This window comes from Hyperoodon ampullatus, assembly GCF_949752795.1.
Source record: "Hyperoodon ampullatus genome assembly, chromosome: 19".
NCBI classification, from domain to species: domain Eukaryota; kingdom Metazoa; phylum Chordata; class Mammalia; order Artiodactyla; family Ziphiidae; genus Hyperoodon; species Hyperoodon ampullatus.
This window is the reverse complement of record NC_136932.1, coordinates 15,336,962-15,354,333: the sequence shown is the minus strand read 5'-3', so window position 1 is coordinate 15,354,333 and position 17,372 is coordinate 15,336,962. Positions and strand designations below refer to the sequence as shown.

Below are 17,372 nucleotides of genomic sequence, written 5' to 3'. Positions count from 1 at the left end.
AGGTCTTAAGAAACATCCGTGTTTTGTGATTGTAGGGAATATGCCATGTATTATTTATAGGCTCCTTCCTTACATGTAAAATGTTGCTTTATATGTAGATTTACTGTTGCCAGATGACCTGGATTCAAGCCCCAGCTCTGGCACAGGGGGCCTTGCATAGATCACATGCCTCTCTGAACCTCTGTCTCCTCCACTGTCAAGGAGGATGGAAAGATGCCACCAGGAGTTTGCTCTGGGGCTTCGAAAGGGCCAGTTCAGTGCCTGATGCTTTTTGGGGGTGCCGAGGGGGCCCCTGAGGTTTCTCCCTGATCTGGTCACTCTGTGCTCAGGCACCCGGAGCGCTCTTATCTTATTGCTCTGTGTGAGGAGCTATCCCTTCCCTGGTGGGTGTTGGACCCCTGGGGCTGGCCTGACACTGGCTGTGCTGGGCTCACGCGGGATCTCTGTTCCCTTTCTAGCTGGCGAGCATCCATGGTAAACCTGTGCCAAATGTGCATGGACAAAAAGGTTGACCGTTGGGTGTGTGCCCTGCCTGTGCTGCACCACTGCATGGACCTGTCCCCACCAGCCCAGGACTCAGGCATGCAGCCCGAGGACACCTGGGCAGCCCTTGAAGGCATCTCCTTCTCGGAGTTTCGGGAAAAAAGAGAAGATCAGTAAGTTACAGACCTGCACTTTTGTATGTAAATCTTGGAATCATAACTGTGCTTCCAAGATCTCCAGTGGACTTTTAGTACCCACTCATTCCTGCTTTTAATGACGGAAGTAATGTATCACTTCTTTTAAAATTACTTCTTTAAAGATTTTAGGGGATTTCCCTGGTGGCTTAGTGGTTAAGAATCCGCCTGCCAATGCAGGGGACACGGGTTCGAGCCCTGGTCTGGGAAGATCCCACATGCCGCGGAGCAACTAGCCCGTGCACCACAACTACTGAGCCTGCGCTCTAGAGCCCACGAGCCACAACTACTGAGCCTGCGTGCTGCAACTACTGAAGCCCACGTGCCTAGAGCCCGTGCTCCACAACAAGAGAAGCCACCACAATGAGAAGCCTGCACACTGCAACGAAGAGTAGCCCCCTTTCCCCGCAACTAGAGAAAGCCCGTGCACAGCAATGAAGACCCATCGCAGCCAAAAAATAAATTAAATTAAAAAAAAAAAGAATTTTAAACAAGCAAGAAATACAAAGAAAAATACAAAAATGGCCTGCAACCCCAGAGATACTCATTGCTGTTAACACTTCGGCCTGTGTATTTGCAGGGTTTTGTCCAAATGTTGATATGTGGATGCTTTATATGCTTAAAAATCAACCACAAAAGATAGATTATGTATTTTTCTTTATTTTTCTTACAGTTTTATTGAGATATAATTGACCTATAGCACTGTATAAATTTAAGGTGTACAGCATAATGATTTGACTTACATCACGAAATGATGACCAACGATAAGTTTAGTGAAACGTCTATTATTATCTCATAGGTGCAAAATTAAAGAAATAGAAAAAAAATTTCTCCCTTGCAATGAGAACTCTTAGGATTTCCTCTCTGAACAACTTTCATATATAACACACAGCAGTGTTCATTATATTTATCATGTTGTACATTATATCTGTAGCATTTATTTATATCTAGAAGTTTGCACCTTTTGTCTGGTTTCATGCAATTCCCCCCTGCCCCGCCTCTATGATAGATTATTTATTCTCTTTTATCCTGTTTTCCAACCTTCTTTTTTTCATTTAGCAGTATATTGTGAACGATTTTTTTTTTGCCAGTAAATACACACCTACTTTTGTAATGACTGCTTAGTGTTGCAAATTTTATTTAGCTGGTTCTCTGTGCCTGGACACTTGGATTATTTCTGCACTTTCGCTTTGTAAGCATGCTTTGATGCCCTTCTTTGTAATTTTCCCTGTCCAATTATTTCCTCAAGATAAATTCCTGAAAGTAGAATTTCACAGGTCAGAGGCTTTGCACATTGTAAGTGCACATCTTGAGGTAGTGAAGTACTATTTTGAGGCAAGGAAAGATTTCTTAGAGAAGACACAGAAAGCACAATCCATAAGAGAAAAATGGTAAATCAAATTTAAGTACAAAAGCAAAATAAAAAATACAAATTCAGTACAAAAAAATTAATACTAACACTTATTTCCAAGCACAGATAACATCCCCCATTTACTTTATTTTTTGTCAAAGAAACTATTCCAAGTCTCATCTGCCCTCCCTGCCCCTAGTCCAGTAGGATCTAGCCTATAGGTGTTTAGGGATTGAAATAGTGAGTGAGCTGAATTAAGTTATTGCTTCTTCACTATTATTGGAACATTTTGAAATTAAAGCCAAATTAAGATTATTTATATAATTATATATATTTTAAATGCCCTTCAAGGGGCATTTATCTAGAAGACTGACTATCTAGAAGAAATTTAGCTGGAGAATGACAAACATTAGCATTGGTCTTAAAGATGGTGTCTTTTAGGCAAAAGTGGCCTTTAGTATATAGTGAAGCTTTATCCATCCATATGTTTCGCGTAGCCTCTGTCGCTTCTGTGGCACACAGCTGTATTTACCTTCCCATTGTCATCTTTTCGGGTCTCCAGGACAGTGTTACAGAACAGCATAATTTAAAGACCTTCCCCGGACTGGGTTTGCGTAGACTGTTTGATCCAGGGCACTTGCTTATTCGCGCATCAACATGCTTAGTTCATAAATTATTGCACCCACAATGGAAAACAGTATCAAAAGTTAAAAAAAGAACTGCCATAGGATTGCCATAGGATTGCCAGCAGTCCTACTTGTGGGTATGTAGCCCAAGGAAATGAAATAAGTATCTCAAAGAGGTATCTGTACTCCTGTGTTCATTGCAGCATTATTCACAATAGACAAGATGTGGAAACAACCTACGTGTCCATCAACAAATGAATGAATAAAGAAGCAGTGGTGTGTATGTGTGTGTGTGTGTATACATATGTATGATGTATATATACTTGTGTATATCATCATATATATGTATATATGATGCAGTATTCAGCCACAAAAAAAAGGGAATCCTGCCACTTGCAACACATAGATGGACCTTGAGGGCATTATGCTAAGTGAGATAAGTCAGATAAAGACAAATACTGTATGATATCACTTATATGTGAAATGTAAAAGAGTCAAACTCACAGAAGCAGAGAATAGAATGGTGATTACCAGGGGCTGGGAGGTGGGAAAAAGGGGAGATATTGGTCAAAGAGCACAAACTTCAGTACTCTGAAGACAAATTAATTCTGGGGAGCTAATGTACAGCATGGAAACTATAGTTAATAATACTGTATTGTTTACTTAGAAGTTGCTAAGAGAGTAGCAACTTTTAAATGTTTTTCACCACAGAAAAGAAATGGTAACTATATGACACAATGGATGCAGCTATCAAGTAATGCTATGGTGGTAATCATTTTGCAATAAGAAAGTGTATCAAATCAACACATTTTACACCTTAACCGTAACACAGTGTCATATGCCAACTGTATCTCAGTAAAGCTGGAAAGTGCTTAATTTTTGGTGGATTCTTTTATAATTGTGATAAAATATACCTAACCTACAATTTACCATTTTAATCATTTTAAGTGTACGGTTCAGTGGCATTAAGTACATTCACATTGTTATGCAACTGTCACCCCCATCCGTCTCCAGAACTTTTCATCTTGTAAAACTGAAACTGTGTCCCCATTAAACAACAACTGTCTATTCCCTCCCTCACCATCAGCCCCTGGCACCCACCACTCTACTGTCTGTCTCTATGAATCTGGCTCCTCTAGGGACCTCACATAAGTGGAATCAGAGTATTTGTCCTTTTGTAAGTGGCTGATTTCACTGAGCATCATGTCCTCAGAGTTCATCCATGTTGCTGAATTCTTAATATATTATTGTTTACTTCTCATTTGATTGAGTTCTTAGCATTTAAATCATTTTTGAAATCATTACTTTTCAGATCCCTTCTAACATAATTTTAACTAACTTGGTCTGTTTTACTGATCTCACTGTTGCCCTTTTTTTCTGTTCCAATTTTCCCTTATACAGGAAGCAATTACTCCAGCTAATGGGAAAGAACAGACATTTGCTAAATGTGGATGAGTATCTGTTCCGATCCTGGTTCAGTTTGCTCCCTCTGAGTAACTTGGTTCATTACATGGAAGACCTCACCGACTACCTGAGTTACTCACCCCCTCGTATCCTGGACTGTCTTCTAGGGACTTGGTACCGGCTTGAAGGACTTGAGGAAATCTCCAACAGAAATGTCCAGGTTTGTTGTCTGGAATCGGCTCTTGAGTCCTTGCTTAGCAAAAGCAGATCAAAAACGAATCAGTCAGAATGTGTGATTCTCCTTTTCTGAAAACCTGACAGGGTAAAGCATTTAGAAAAAGGAAAACCAGGAGGGGTCAATATTTCGTAGGGTAAAGGGTTGATTTACTTGAGTTATTCTGTTTCGGTAAATAGAATTCAATAAAACAGTAGCCTTTGGGTATGTGTGATTGTGCAAGGCAGGGCTAGAAGTTATTCTGAGTGTTGGTCCACTTTCTAATTGCTCTCTGTCCTTTCCCATTTTGGGGATGGATAAAATGGTATTATTTTATTTTTTAAAAAATATTTATTAATTTTTGGCTACTTTGGGTCTTAGTTGCGGCATGCGGGCTCTTTTGTTGCTGCATGCGGGCTCTTTGTTGCAGCGCACAGGCTTCTCCCTAGTTGTGGCACGTGAGCTCAGTAGTTGTGGCGTGGGCTTAGTTGCCCTGTGGCATGTGGGATCTTAGTTCCCCAATCAGGGATCGAACCTACGTCCCCTGCATTGGAAGGCGGATTCTTAACCACTGGACCACCAGGGAAGTCCCCAAAATGGTAAAATTTTAAATCCTGAGTTTTATTTGTAGAAGGTATAAGATTAGTACTTGAGCCCCTTAAAATTTGTTTGTAGAAAGAAAATAATTAATTATTATGCTCTATTTATGTTGGATTTTTTGGGGTCTGTTTTAGCAAAGATGGTGGCATCATGATTAAATCCTCCCTTTTTTTCTTTTCTTCCCCACCCTAGAGTATTAAGAGTACTTTTAAAATGCTGTTGCACCTCCTGGATATGTATCAGGAAAAGTAAGTAGAAAAGTAAAGTGTAGTCTCTCTCTTGCACACGGTTATCCCCTACTGATTGGTTGTATCCCATATTTGCTGTCATTAATGGAAGGTCATAAATTAATATATATCCCACTTCTTTCTTCAAGGTATTAATGTAATCATCCTACTTTTTAAAAGAGGGAAAAGCATAGAAATCAGCTGCTAAGATTTTGGTTTATTTCCATCTGGTCTTTTTTCCTGTGCATTTTTGTCATTTATTTTTAAGTGATCACCATCATATTACATATTCATGCTTGCATCCTGCATTTCATCAGCATTTAGTCTTCAAATTTTTTTTACAAGTCAGGGAAGTTGAAAATAAAAATCAAAGTTAGCTTTCCATAATTATCTGAAATTATTTGCTCCTGCAAATTTGTGTGACCTCTGATACCCAGAAGGCACAGTGTACAGAATGTAGAACAATAGAAATGTACCTGTGGGAGAGAAGGTATTTTCTGAGATTCTTGGAGCACTGCCAGGATCACCTCATCTGAATTAGTAGGGTGTTCAGGATGGAGGTGGGGGTGTCAGGTCTTCATTAACATCAAGCACCTGGGGCTTCAGGGACCCCACCTAATTCTGTGTATTACAGAATCACCCCAATAATTCCTTTCTCATGCTGCCTTCTAAACCCCACTCTGATCAACTCCCTCACTCTCAGCTCTGGTCATGTGTCAGCCAGTAAGCAAGTCCACGCAGAGCTGGAAGAGATTTCATGCACAGGATATCCCAGGATATATTCTTCTAGCATTTCTTCCTCTTTCTCCCTCCCTGTATCTTCCTGATTTTTAAAAAAATTTATATGGTATTTGAATCTTTGGTAATATGCATCCCTAAGATTTTTTCCAAACAAAGGAATACACTTGGAAATAGTTTAACTTGCTTTTGTTAAAATAGTTCAGACCATGGAGGCAAACCAAAAGGACTTTGTTTCCTTTTTATCTTAGTCACAAGTTCAAGGTAGATGGAAATGTCCTGGATGTTAACCTCTATGAGATCAAGTACATGCCTTCCTTGTAGGTGTTTTAAAGGGAAGGAACTCATCATGGATAAGGGGTACTGTTTTCTCATTCTTCCTAAATTACTTCATTGATTTCTTTCAACTCTTTGTGGGGTAGGATTCTTGAGGAGCCCTTGATACAGTCCTACTTGACTGTGTGCCTGAAACTTCACGAATCTACCTGCAGAATAACAAAAGAACACACGTTTTATGAGATGCCTGCCTTATCTGCTGAGATTGTTTGCAGAATTATTATACTTAAACTTCTAGTGGTAAGTGGAACACGTACACATAATGTTGTACCCAGGAGAGCTATGGAACCTGAAGCATCCTCAGTTCAAAAAGGAGATAGGCTAATTCTAGGATTGCTAGAATGACACAGAGTGGCTGATTGTGTCATCAGATATTTGTCAGTACCTACTTGATGCCAGGTTTTGTTCTGTGCATCAAGGCTATTTTGGTGAACCAGGGTCTGCGTGCTTGCCCTCCAGGGCTTGCGTTGGAGGGAAGGAGGCAGTGCAGGATCTCAAGTGTAGAGTATCAGCTGTGACTGGGTTAATTCAAGAGCTCTGCAAGTGGCCGGGACTTCAGGCAAGGACCTCCCCACCTAAATGCATGTTCAGGCCTAGTCTTTCCCACCTGAGCTTTATTCCTGTTCACTGAAACTCAAATACAGTAGCGAGGTCCACACACCTAAGTGCACACCTTAGAGCCTTTCCACACAGACTCTGTCTCCTTCATCAAGCTGTAGGGACATCCCAGAGCTCTGTCCCCCCTCGCTCCACACCTCCCAGAGGTAACAACTCTCCTGATTTCTACCACCACGGATTAGTTTTGCCCGTCTTTGAACTCTCCTTTTTGTGTCTGGCTTTCTTCACTTGACGTGACATCTCTGAGATCCATCCATGACGTTGCTTGTTGTCTGCAGCTTATATTTTCCCATTGTTATGTGATCTTCACCAGCTTGAGTTTGAGCTTCCACATGAAGGTGACAGATGATTTCATATTTAGATCGACCATTTATTTGTTAAGCATTTGACACATCAGAACTGGGACGTTAGTGATATAAAATAATTAAGTATATGTTTTAACTTGTTCCTTTTCGTTTTTCTTCTTTAAAATACCAAGGATACATTTAAAAATAAACATTATTGGTAAGACGATTGCTTTCTCCTGAAGTGGGTATTATTTAAACCATCATAGGCAGGTGCCAACATCTAGATAAACTGTGTTCAAGAAATTTGAAATTTGTCAGTTACTTAGGGTGTATGTTCCTGTAGAAATAACTATCTTAAATGTTGGTTGGGATCTCAGATTAGTGCAATCCACAGTCTGATCCAAATACTCTACCTGTGCCATAAAAACAGAAAGCTTTGCAGAACTGAAATTAAATAAAACCAAAGTATATGAAGAGTTTTTGAAAAGCTTTTGGTTGCATGTTGACATAAAGGGTTGATAGGATTGATAGGACATCAGATGGAGAAAGACAAGGAGCAAAGCTGAAGGTTCTAGAGTAGATTTTCAGACTTGGGTTGTTCACTTACGTCCATCATCTGTGCTGGGTGCCGGGGACACCCAGATGGAGAAGACAGGTCCCTGGCAACAGGGATGCGTAGGAGGGGGACCATCCTCTGAGCACATAATTGCAGCACAGTGGCTTAATGATAAGCTGGAGTGTTGATTAGGTGTCCTGGGAACAAAGGGCCTTCGGAGGGGCTGACGTTCCCACAGGGCGAGAGAGCAGCCCGTGCAGTGTCAGGGAGGAGAGGAACATGCCGCTCTGGAGGACCCACAGGTAGCCTAGTGTGGCTGGAGATGGAGCTGAGATCGAGGCAATGCCAGATCACAGATGGCATGCACACCCTGCTAAAGCTTCCAGATTATTCTAGAAGCTGCTGCACCATGCGGGGATGTTCCGCATGGGTCAGCATGTCCTGCTTTCAGCTCAGAACTGTCGCTGGCCCTTGCCACCCACATCCTGAGAGCTGTGCTCCCATCACACCTGTACCCCAGCCCACCCCTCCCATGCTGCCCAGAGCTCCTCGAATCTTTCAGGGAAGAACTGCCCCCACCAGGCTGGGTACAGCACCCTTTATTGCCTTGAAAATAGCTTGTGCTTTCTCATCTTGGCACTTGCCCTGGTTACTGATTGTGCTGTCAGCTCCTTGGGCAGCTGCCTCGCCACCGCGTCTTTAGCCCTTGGGCCAAGCATCTCTGGAGGGAGGGAGTGACACCAACAGATCCAGTTTTGGGGGGTCCTGACACACAATTTGAGGGGCTCAGTTGAAGCAAAAGGAAACACATACAGAACTGGGAGATGCCTCTGTCTAAGTGGGGCTGATGGCTGGGCTGTATCTGCTTTGTGGTAAAGGTGCTTCTGGTGAGAAGGAGAGGGAGGGAGGGAGGGAGGGAGGCATCCTTAGAGCCCTTGACCCCGGGGAAAAGGGGCTTTTCAGGGAGAGGGAATGAAGGGAAAACCTCAAGGAAAGAGCACCAGTGGCTGGGGACGTGGGTTTACCTCCTGGCCCGCAGACCAGACATGTCACTGAGGGGCAGGGTTTACACTAGCTCGGCTTCTCTGAGCTGCTGGAAGCTCTGAGCCCTTGGTGCCTCCTCACCCTGTCCAGAGGAAGCTTGTCGGCTCTTCCTCGGCTCGGAGCCCAGGAAGTCTGTGCATTGGCAAGGCAGAGTTGCCTCTGTTAACAGTTGCCTGGGGTCATTTGATGGGGCATCCATGCCGCTCCTTCTCCTGCCTCGTCCCCCCATGCTGCCCACCCAGAGTGAAGCTGAAACGCTCTGGGGAAATGAAAGTGCTATGAATACGCAGGCTCTGCCTGGGCCGGTGAGTCTGAGCGCATCAGGTGGCGTCGGGCGCACAGGGGGGAAGGGAGTGGCATCTGGACCTTTGGGTCCACAGCGCAGGGACGATTAAACTCTCTGTCTCTCTTGTGGTGACAGGATTCAGCAGGAGGGCAGGGAAATGAAACTGGAAAGAAGAATTCAGTAAAAACAGTCTTCCAGGGGACTCTTGCCGCTACAAGATCTTGGCTTCAGAGAATTTTTCAAAAAGGCGTGTTCCTGACTGGGGTGATGTTTTCTGTCACCTTCACTTACTGCGAGGAGATTAAGGTAAGCCCTGCCGAGTGCAGGGAACCCAGTGGGTCTTGTCTGCAGAATGGGCAGCTGCTCCCCTAACAGGACCCAAGGGCATGGGCACCCTGGTGGGTGGGCCATGGTCCCCACACCGATGGTGAGGCTGCTGAACGGTGAGGACAGACCTTGTTGGGCTGGCGGGGAGGGGCATTCGAGTCTGATCCAGTGCTGAGGTGATGAGTCAGGTTTACGATGTTGAAAGTAGAAGAATAAGATGGAAGCAAGAGCTACTTGAAAGGGAAACTGGGCAGAGTGGTGTCTGAATGTGAGGAAACTGGAAATCAGTCCCAAAAGGTTGGGAGGCAGGGAGGGCTTCCAGAAACCGAGATGTGGACAGAATCTTGTGCCACTGAGGAGGAGGAGGGAGGGCCTAAAGACTGTTGGCTCCAGGACAAAGTTCTAGAAAGTGATATAAGCAGACCAACCAAATGGCCCTCTGACGTCATCAAACCAGACTTCAATAGGCTGTTGCCTTCCAGGGATACTTTAATGGAGTCACCATAAAATCACATAGTTGAGACTGTGCATGAACAGAGACAAATGACTCTCACTCCATCTCAGACTTCTTCAGACTTATTACCTATCTACACAGAGGGGAGAAGATCATTAATCCAAATACCCAGAGCCCAGAACTCTGACCACTCACCCTCACTGGGACAGAGTCTAAGGTCAAAACAAGGAAAACATACATACATCTTGAACTTGGTTTAGAAGTTTTGTTGTTGGTAGTGGAATGGGTATAGCAAGTCTGGAGCTATGTTGTGTATACTCTAAGGCTGAGCAGATGGACACAGGGTTGCTGCTGTTGGAAGCCCAGGTTCTTTCTTACTGGAGGAGGGACGTGTGGACCAGGGGAGAGAGGAGGAGATCTGTGGTTTGGAAGGAGCTAGAGGTATAGTGTGAACTCATGATTTAAAAAACAACAACAGGTAAAAGACGTGTACTCATAAAACTATAAGACACTGATGAAAGAAATCAAAAATGACACACACAGATGGAGAAATATACCATGTTTTTGGATTGGAAGAATCAATATTGTGAAAATGACTATACTACCCAAAGCAGTCTACAGATTCAATGCAATCCCTATCAAATTATCAATGGCATGTTTTACAGAACTAGAACGAAGAATCTTAAAATTTGTATGGAGATACAAAAGACCCCGAATAGCCAAAGCAATCTTGAGGGAAAAAAACGGAGCTGGAGGAATCAGACTCCCTGACTTCAGACCATACTACAAAGCTACAGTAATCAAGACAGTATGGTACTGGCACAGAAACAGAAATATAGATCAGTGGAACAGGATAGAAAGCCCAGAGATAAACCCATGCAACTATGGTCAACTAATCCGTGACACAGGATGCAAGGATATACAATGGAGAAAAGACAGCCTCTTCAATAAGTGGTGCTGGGAAAACTGGACAGCTACATGTAAAAGAATGGAATTAGAACACTCCCTAAAAACATACACAAAAATAAACTCAAAATGGATTCGAGACCTAAATGTAAGACTGGACACTATAAAACTCTTAGAGGAAAACATAGGAAGAACACTCTTTGACATAAATCACAGCAAGATCTTTTTTGACCCACCTCCTAGAGTAATGGAAATAAAAACAAAAATAAACAAATGGGACCTAGTGAAACTTCAAAGCTTTTGCACAGCAAAGGAAACTATAAACAAGACGAAAAGACAACCCTCAGGATGGGAGAAAATATTTGCAAATAAATCAACGGACAAAGGAATGATCTCCAAGATACATAAACAGCTCATGCAGCTCAATATTAAAAAAACAAACAACCCAATCCAAAAATGGGCAGAAGACCTAAATAGACATTTCTCCAAAGAAGACATACAGATGGCCAAGAAGCACATGAAAAGCTGCTCAACATCACTAATTATCAGAGAAATGCAAATCAAAACAACAATGAGTATCACCTCACACCAGTTAGAATGGGCATCATCAGAAAATCTACAAACAACAAATGCTGGAGAGGGTGTGGAGAAGAGGGAACCCTCTTGCACTGTTGGTGGGAATGTAAGTTGATAAACCACTATGGAGAACAGTATGGATGCTCCTTAAAAAACTAAAAATAGAATTACCATATGACCCAGCAATCCCACTACTGGGCATATACCCAGAGAAAACCATAATTCAAAAACACACATGCATCCCAATGTTCATTGCAGCACTAGTTACAATAGCCAGGTCATGGAAGCAACCTAAATGCCCATCGACAGACAAATGGATAAAGAAGATGTGGTACATATATACAATGGAATATTACTCTGCCATAAAAAGGAACGAAATTGGGTCGTTTGTAAAGACGTGGATGGACATAGAGACTGTCATACAGAGTGAAGTAAGTCAGAAAGAGAAAAACAAATGTAGTATATTAACACATATATGTGGAATCTAGAAAAATGGTACAGATGAACCGGTTTGCAAGGCAGAAATAGACACAAATGTAGAGAACAAATGTATGGGCACCAAGGGGGGAAAGCGGGGGTGGGGGTGGTGGTGTTGGGATGAACTGGGAGATTGGTATTGAGATATATACACTAATATGTATAAAATAGATAACAAATAAGAACCTGCTGTATAATAAACAAATAAATAGCAACAACAGGGGCTTCCCTGGTGGAACAGTGGTTGGGAGTCCGCCTGCCAATGCAGGGGACATGGGTTCAAGCCCTGGTCCAGGAAGATCCCACATCCGCAAAGCAGCTGAGCCCCTGCACCACAACTACTGAGCCTGCACTCTAGAGCCCGCGAGCCACACTACTGAAGCCCACGTGTCTAGAGCCCGTGCTCTGCAACAAGAGAAGTCACCGCAGTGAGAAGCTGTGCACCGCAACAAAGTGTAGCTCCTGCTCACCGCAACTAGAGAAAGCCCGTGCACGGCAACAAAGACCCAATGCAGCCAAAAATGAATGAATGAATGAATGAATGAATGAAGGAAGGAAGGAAGAAAGAAAGAAAGGAAGAAAGGAAGAAAGAAAGAAAGGAAGAAAGAAAGGAAGAAAGAAAGAGAAAGAAAGAAAGAAAGAAAGAAAGAAAGAAAGAAAGAAGGAAAGAAGGAAAGAAGGAAAGAAGGAAGGAAAGAAAGAAAGAAAGAAAGAAAGAAAGAAAGAAAGAAAGAAAGAAAGAAGCATCAACAGTTCCTGACTCCGTCCACTGAAAGGGCCTAGAGATTGTGAAACAGGTCCGTGAGCACACCCAGAGCCCTAGTCATGGCTTCTAATGCCATTTCCCCTAAAAAACCAAACCAAACCAAACCAAAACCCCCCAAAACCTGTGCTTCTGGAAGGAACAGCAGATTCTAGAGGTGGGGCTGAAGAAGTGAAAGGCCAGCCTGAAACACCTTGTATTGCCAGAAAGTAGAAGTGCTTGAAGTCGCGTGGTGACATGTCACAAGGAGACAGGACTAGATCCAAGGTGATATCCTAGGTTAGATCCTGGATGGTAAAAGGATGTTCATGGGAAAAAAGTGGTGAAATCCAAACAAAGCCAGTGGTTTTGTTCGTGGTAATCTAGCAATGCTAATTACTTAGCTTTGACAACTGTACTACGGGTACGTAGCGTGTTAGCACTCGGGGAAATTGGGCTGAGAGTATCTGGAACTCTCCATACTATCTGTGCAGTATTTCTGTACATCTAAAATTATTCCATTTTTAAAAAAAGGAGACAGAAGCTAGCTTGCAGGGGTTCCCACTAGCCAAATCTGAGACAATTTGAGTATCACAATGAGTAGTGACCAGAAGAGGATTATCATATTAGAGATTATCATATTAGGTGGAGTAAATCAGACAGAGAAAGACAAATACCATATGCTATCACTTACATGTGGGATCTAAAATACAACACAAATGAACTTAGTTACTAAACAGAGACAGACTCACAGACGTAGAGAACACACTTGTGGTTACCAAAAGGGAAAGGGGGTCTGGGAGGGATAAATTAGGAGTTTGGGATTAACAGATACAAACTACTGTATATAAAATAGGTAAACAACAAGGCCCAACTGTATAGCACAGGGAACTATATTCAGTATCCTGTAGTAAACCATAATGGAAAAGAAAAAAATGTTATCATCATCATAACAGAAAGGAAAACAGAAAAGGCCGGAGAACTCTTCTAGAAAAGAGACATGGTAACTAAATGCAGTGTGTGTCCGTCAGTTGGATCCATGACCCAAACAGTCAGGAAGGACACCTGTGGACAATGAGAGAAATGTGGATAGGGACCCTTCCTCAAGAAAGGTCACACCCACGTGAACTGGCCTCAGTGACACCTGTACTACCATGTGTAGCAGAAGGGACATGGTGTTGGGGATGCCTGCCCAGGACTTAGGGGCCAAGGGGCATGACGTCTGCAACTTCCTTCCAATGGTTCAGCAGAGAAAATGCCTATTTCTAGAGAGACTAAAGGGAGCACAAAAGAGAAAGAGATAAAGCAGTCGCTTTAAACGCTGGGGCGTCTACCTGAAGGTATATGAGTGTCCTTGTGCTGTCATTAAGTTTGAAATTTTTTGAAATAAAACAATGGAGGGAAATCCTTTCAGGTTAAAAACCAGTTACACAGTGGAAGAGACTGTAGAGATGACCTATCCCAGTCAGGACCCTTCGTTTTATAAGGCTAAGGTGGGTTGCCCTGACACACCAGTGACACAGCAGACCATTGACAAAGATGAGTCAGAACCCAGGTGTCTTTGAAGCACTGTGCGTAATCATCTTCCTTCATAGAATTCCACTGTGGCATCTAGGTGTCTTAGTGGCTGTCCCTTACATGTGGGTTTTGCAGATCTGGAGTCGACTGGTGGAAATAAACTTCCCTGCAGAGCATGGCTGGAAGGAATCCTTGCTGGGGGACATGGAAGGGAGGCTCAAACAGGTACTGAAAGTCGGGGGATGTTCTTTTTGGAAGTCGGTAAAACCAGACCGTGAGAAGCAACCAAGACACGTGATGACTGCATTTGAGTGGACAGGGCATGGGGTTCATATGACTCTGTGTTTCTGATTCAGCCTTAATAGTTTGACCACAGATGGTATTCCAGAGAAGAATAAGGGCACAAGGTCCGGGCACCAGGGGAACCCTCAGCATGCATGGGGTTCTAATAGGCACTAACCCTATATGCTGTGGCTCTAAGTGGCCTGTTGGTGACAAGAGCCTTATTAAACCCAGTGACAAGTGGGGACAACACAAAAGTGCTCCCCATTTTTAATTAAGGCCTGTGACCCTAGAAAATTCAGGTTTTAAAAAACGTGATATGAGGGTTTTCTACGTAACTGTTAAATGGATCTTTTTAGGAAAAGAGAAGCAAAGAAGAAACCTTTTTAAATTAATTAATTAATTAATTTAAAAATTTGTATTTTTGTTATACATTTATTTTATTTATTTTTGGCTGCGTTGGGTCTTCATTGCTGCGCGGGCCTTCTCTAGTTGCGGCGAGTGGGGGCTACTCTTCGTTGCGATGTGCGAGCTTCTTATTGCGGTGGCTTCTCGTTGCGGAGCACAAGCTCTAGGCGCGCGGGCTTCAGTAGTTGTGGCACACAGGCTCACTAGATGTGGCTTGCAAGATCTAGAGCGCAGGCTCAGTAGTTGCAACGGGCTCAGTTGCTCTGCGGCACGTGGGAATCTTCCTGGACCAGAGCTTGAACCCATGTCCCCCGTACTGGCAGGCGGATTGCCAGCCACTGTGCCACCAGGGAAGCCCTCTTTTTTTTTTTTTTTTTTTTTTTTTTTTTTAAATTTACCTGCTTTTGCAAGCTGCTGTGCCGGATGCTTTTTCTGGAAAGTGGGAATTTTAGCCTTCTTGGTCTTGTTTGAATTTTTGCCTTGTTAGTCTAATGGTTAGAGGCAGGGAGGACATGCTTAGCGTGGGATGGGAAGAAGGTCAAAATAATGGGGAGCTGATACAGTAGTAGGAAAGTGAAAATTACTAGGGTGTTGTCATTCCATAGTGTCTGAGAGTGCAGCACCCCAAATCTCTCACATCCTCATCTTCCCGTCTTTCAGGAGAAACCTCTCTCCCAGATCTCTGCCTTCTGTAGCACTAACTGGGATGCTGCAGGCGCAGAAGACAGTGTGTCGAAACGCTTTGAGATGTGTGCCATTGAAGCCGTGGGCTCGGTCTGCCAGGTGAACAACCTTTCCCACTCAGGAATTGCGTTTGGGTTCACACCTGCTTTCTGTCGTCATCAACTAAAGGCTATTAAGCGCCGCTGGTTCTGAGACCCTGCACCAATGCAAAGAATGGGCTCTGGGCATCCCCCTCCCCAGCCTGAAATCCAGTACCCTGTACCCACTCCTTGAAATGCCACTCAACTTCCTGCTACTGCATGGTATCATAGCAATTCACAGGTGACCTCCAGAAATCTCACAGGCTGCTCCTAAATGCCCCATTATTATCATTGCCACCTACCCAGCCTTTGTTTTATTGCTTGCTAATAACACTTGCTTAGCATGCAGTAGAAGACCCCAAAGGTTAGCAAAGCATTATGGAAGAAAAATGTATGAAGTTGAAAAGATTTTATCAAGTCACTTAGAAAGAGAATTAAAATATATGTGTTGTTTGTAGGCAGCTTTAAAAGAATTACAGTTAGGAATACAAAGGATACCAGTATTAATGGTTTACTTGTATTATGTTTGATGTTTTTCATAATGTGAAAGTCCCAGGAAAAATGTAGAAACTGGCATTGAGCCAGAGGAAAGGGGGTGACTTGTGGGTTGTGTCTGTATCTGTCTGTCGGTACCTGTTTCCTCATCCCCAGTGTTCATCACTTACGGAGACAGTGCACAGGAAAATGGACATGCCCTAAGAAAAGTTAAGCATTTTATTTACAGTTGTTTTTTTTGAGGCTTTGTAAAACTAGTTATGAGGGGTTTCTGAAATGCTATTGGGTGGGTAATTTACTTCTGTTATTCAAAAACAAGCCAACCAAAAAAACCTTCTAACTATCCCTCTCTTTATTCATTTTCTTGTAGTCTCAGACCAGTATCCTTGAGAAAATCTCTTATAAAGACTTGAGGAAATGTGGCACCCTTGTGTCTGCTGTGATCACTAAGTCCTGGCCGAGAAGTAGAGGGGAATTTGTAGATGACTTAGGTGAGGTTTTGAATCACCTGCTCACTTGGCCAGAAATCAATCATCTCTTCAAGTTGTATGGTATGTTCACAGGGGGCGCTGGGAACACGTGCTCTGCCCAGTGGTGCCTCCTGACCCAAGGGTAGGGCAGAGTATTTGACCTGTGAGTCAGTTCGAATGGGTTGATGTTTGCCAAAAGAAGCAGCTTGGATGGAAGGACCCAGGAAGGTTCATAGTATCTTGTATTGTAATTGAGAACTAACACTGAAAGCCACCATTCATAGAATACCTGCTGAACGCCAGCTACCATGTTGATGTCTTATACTTGAAGTGGTCCTGAGGGTCCTCAGACAAAGAAACTGAGGTGGAGAATGTAATAGGACTTACCCAAGGTCTTGCCAAGAATAAGTGTTAAGAACTGAAATCAAAACCCAAGTGTGTCTGAGTCTAAAACCCTCTCTTTGTTATTCTGAGATCCATATAAATGTCCGATCCAATACTGGTGACCTTAGCAAAAACTAAGTACTGCCTGATTTTTCCACCCGTACATTCCATGACCCAAACGTCTGTGACCAAAGAGGGGGAGATGTGTATTTCCCTAAAACATTATATTCAGGTTTATGTGTGAGTCGTTAGATTCAGATCTAGTGGAAAAGCACCCCAGTTAGATTATTTTGCGTCTCAGTTTTATCAAATTACTGGGACAGCCTTAAAACAAAAAGCTAAGTTTCTTCAATGGCAGGGTTGTTGTAGCGATAAAATAAGAAGATTGATGTGGAATTCCTATGTAATGATTAAAAACTACTCATTTGAAAATATTACATTTGTGTCTTCTAAATTAATAGACCTTATATTTTAGAGCAGTTTTAAGTTGGTAGAAAAATTGAGCAGAAAGTACAGAGATTTCCCATATTTAGCCCCTCCGCACACCCAATTTCCTCTATTATTAATGTCTTGCTTCAGTGTGGTACGATTGTTATAACTGATGA

General features: G+C 42.9%; 1 protein-coding gene across 1 annotated transcript in view; it reads left to right on the top strand.

Moving 5' to 3' along the window:
• RNF213 (ring finger protein 213) overlaps window positions 1–17,372 on the top strand; it is a gene marked incomplete at both ends in the record, with an annotated part of 109,436 nt that overhangs the window by 32,697 nt on the left and 59,367 nt on the right. The window contains 8 exons of the mRNA XM_079724652.1: window positions 459–656; window positions 4,056–4,278; window positions 5,065–5,120; window positions 6,260–6,413; window positions 9,100–9,270; window positions 14,100–14,189; window positions 15,315–15,437; window positions 16,284–16,464. Of these exons, the coding sequence (XP_079580778.1) occupies window positions 459–656; window positions 4,056–4,278; window positions 5,065–5,120; window positions 6,260–6,413; window positions 9,100–9,270; window positions 14,100–14,189; window positions 15,315–15,437; window positions 16,284–16,464 (1,196 nt within the window). The remainder of the gene's footprint in view (window positions 1–458; window positions 657–4,055; window positions 4,279–5,064; window positions 5,121–6,259; window positions 6,414–9,099; window positions 9,271–14,099; window positions 14,190–15,314; window positions 15,438–16,283; window positions 16,465–17,372) is intronic.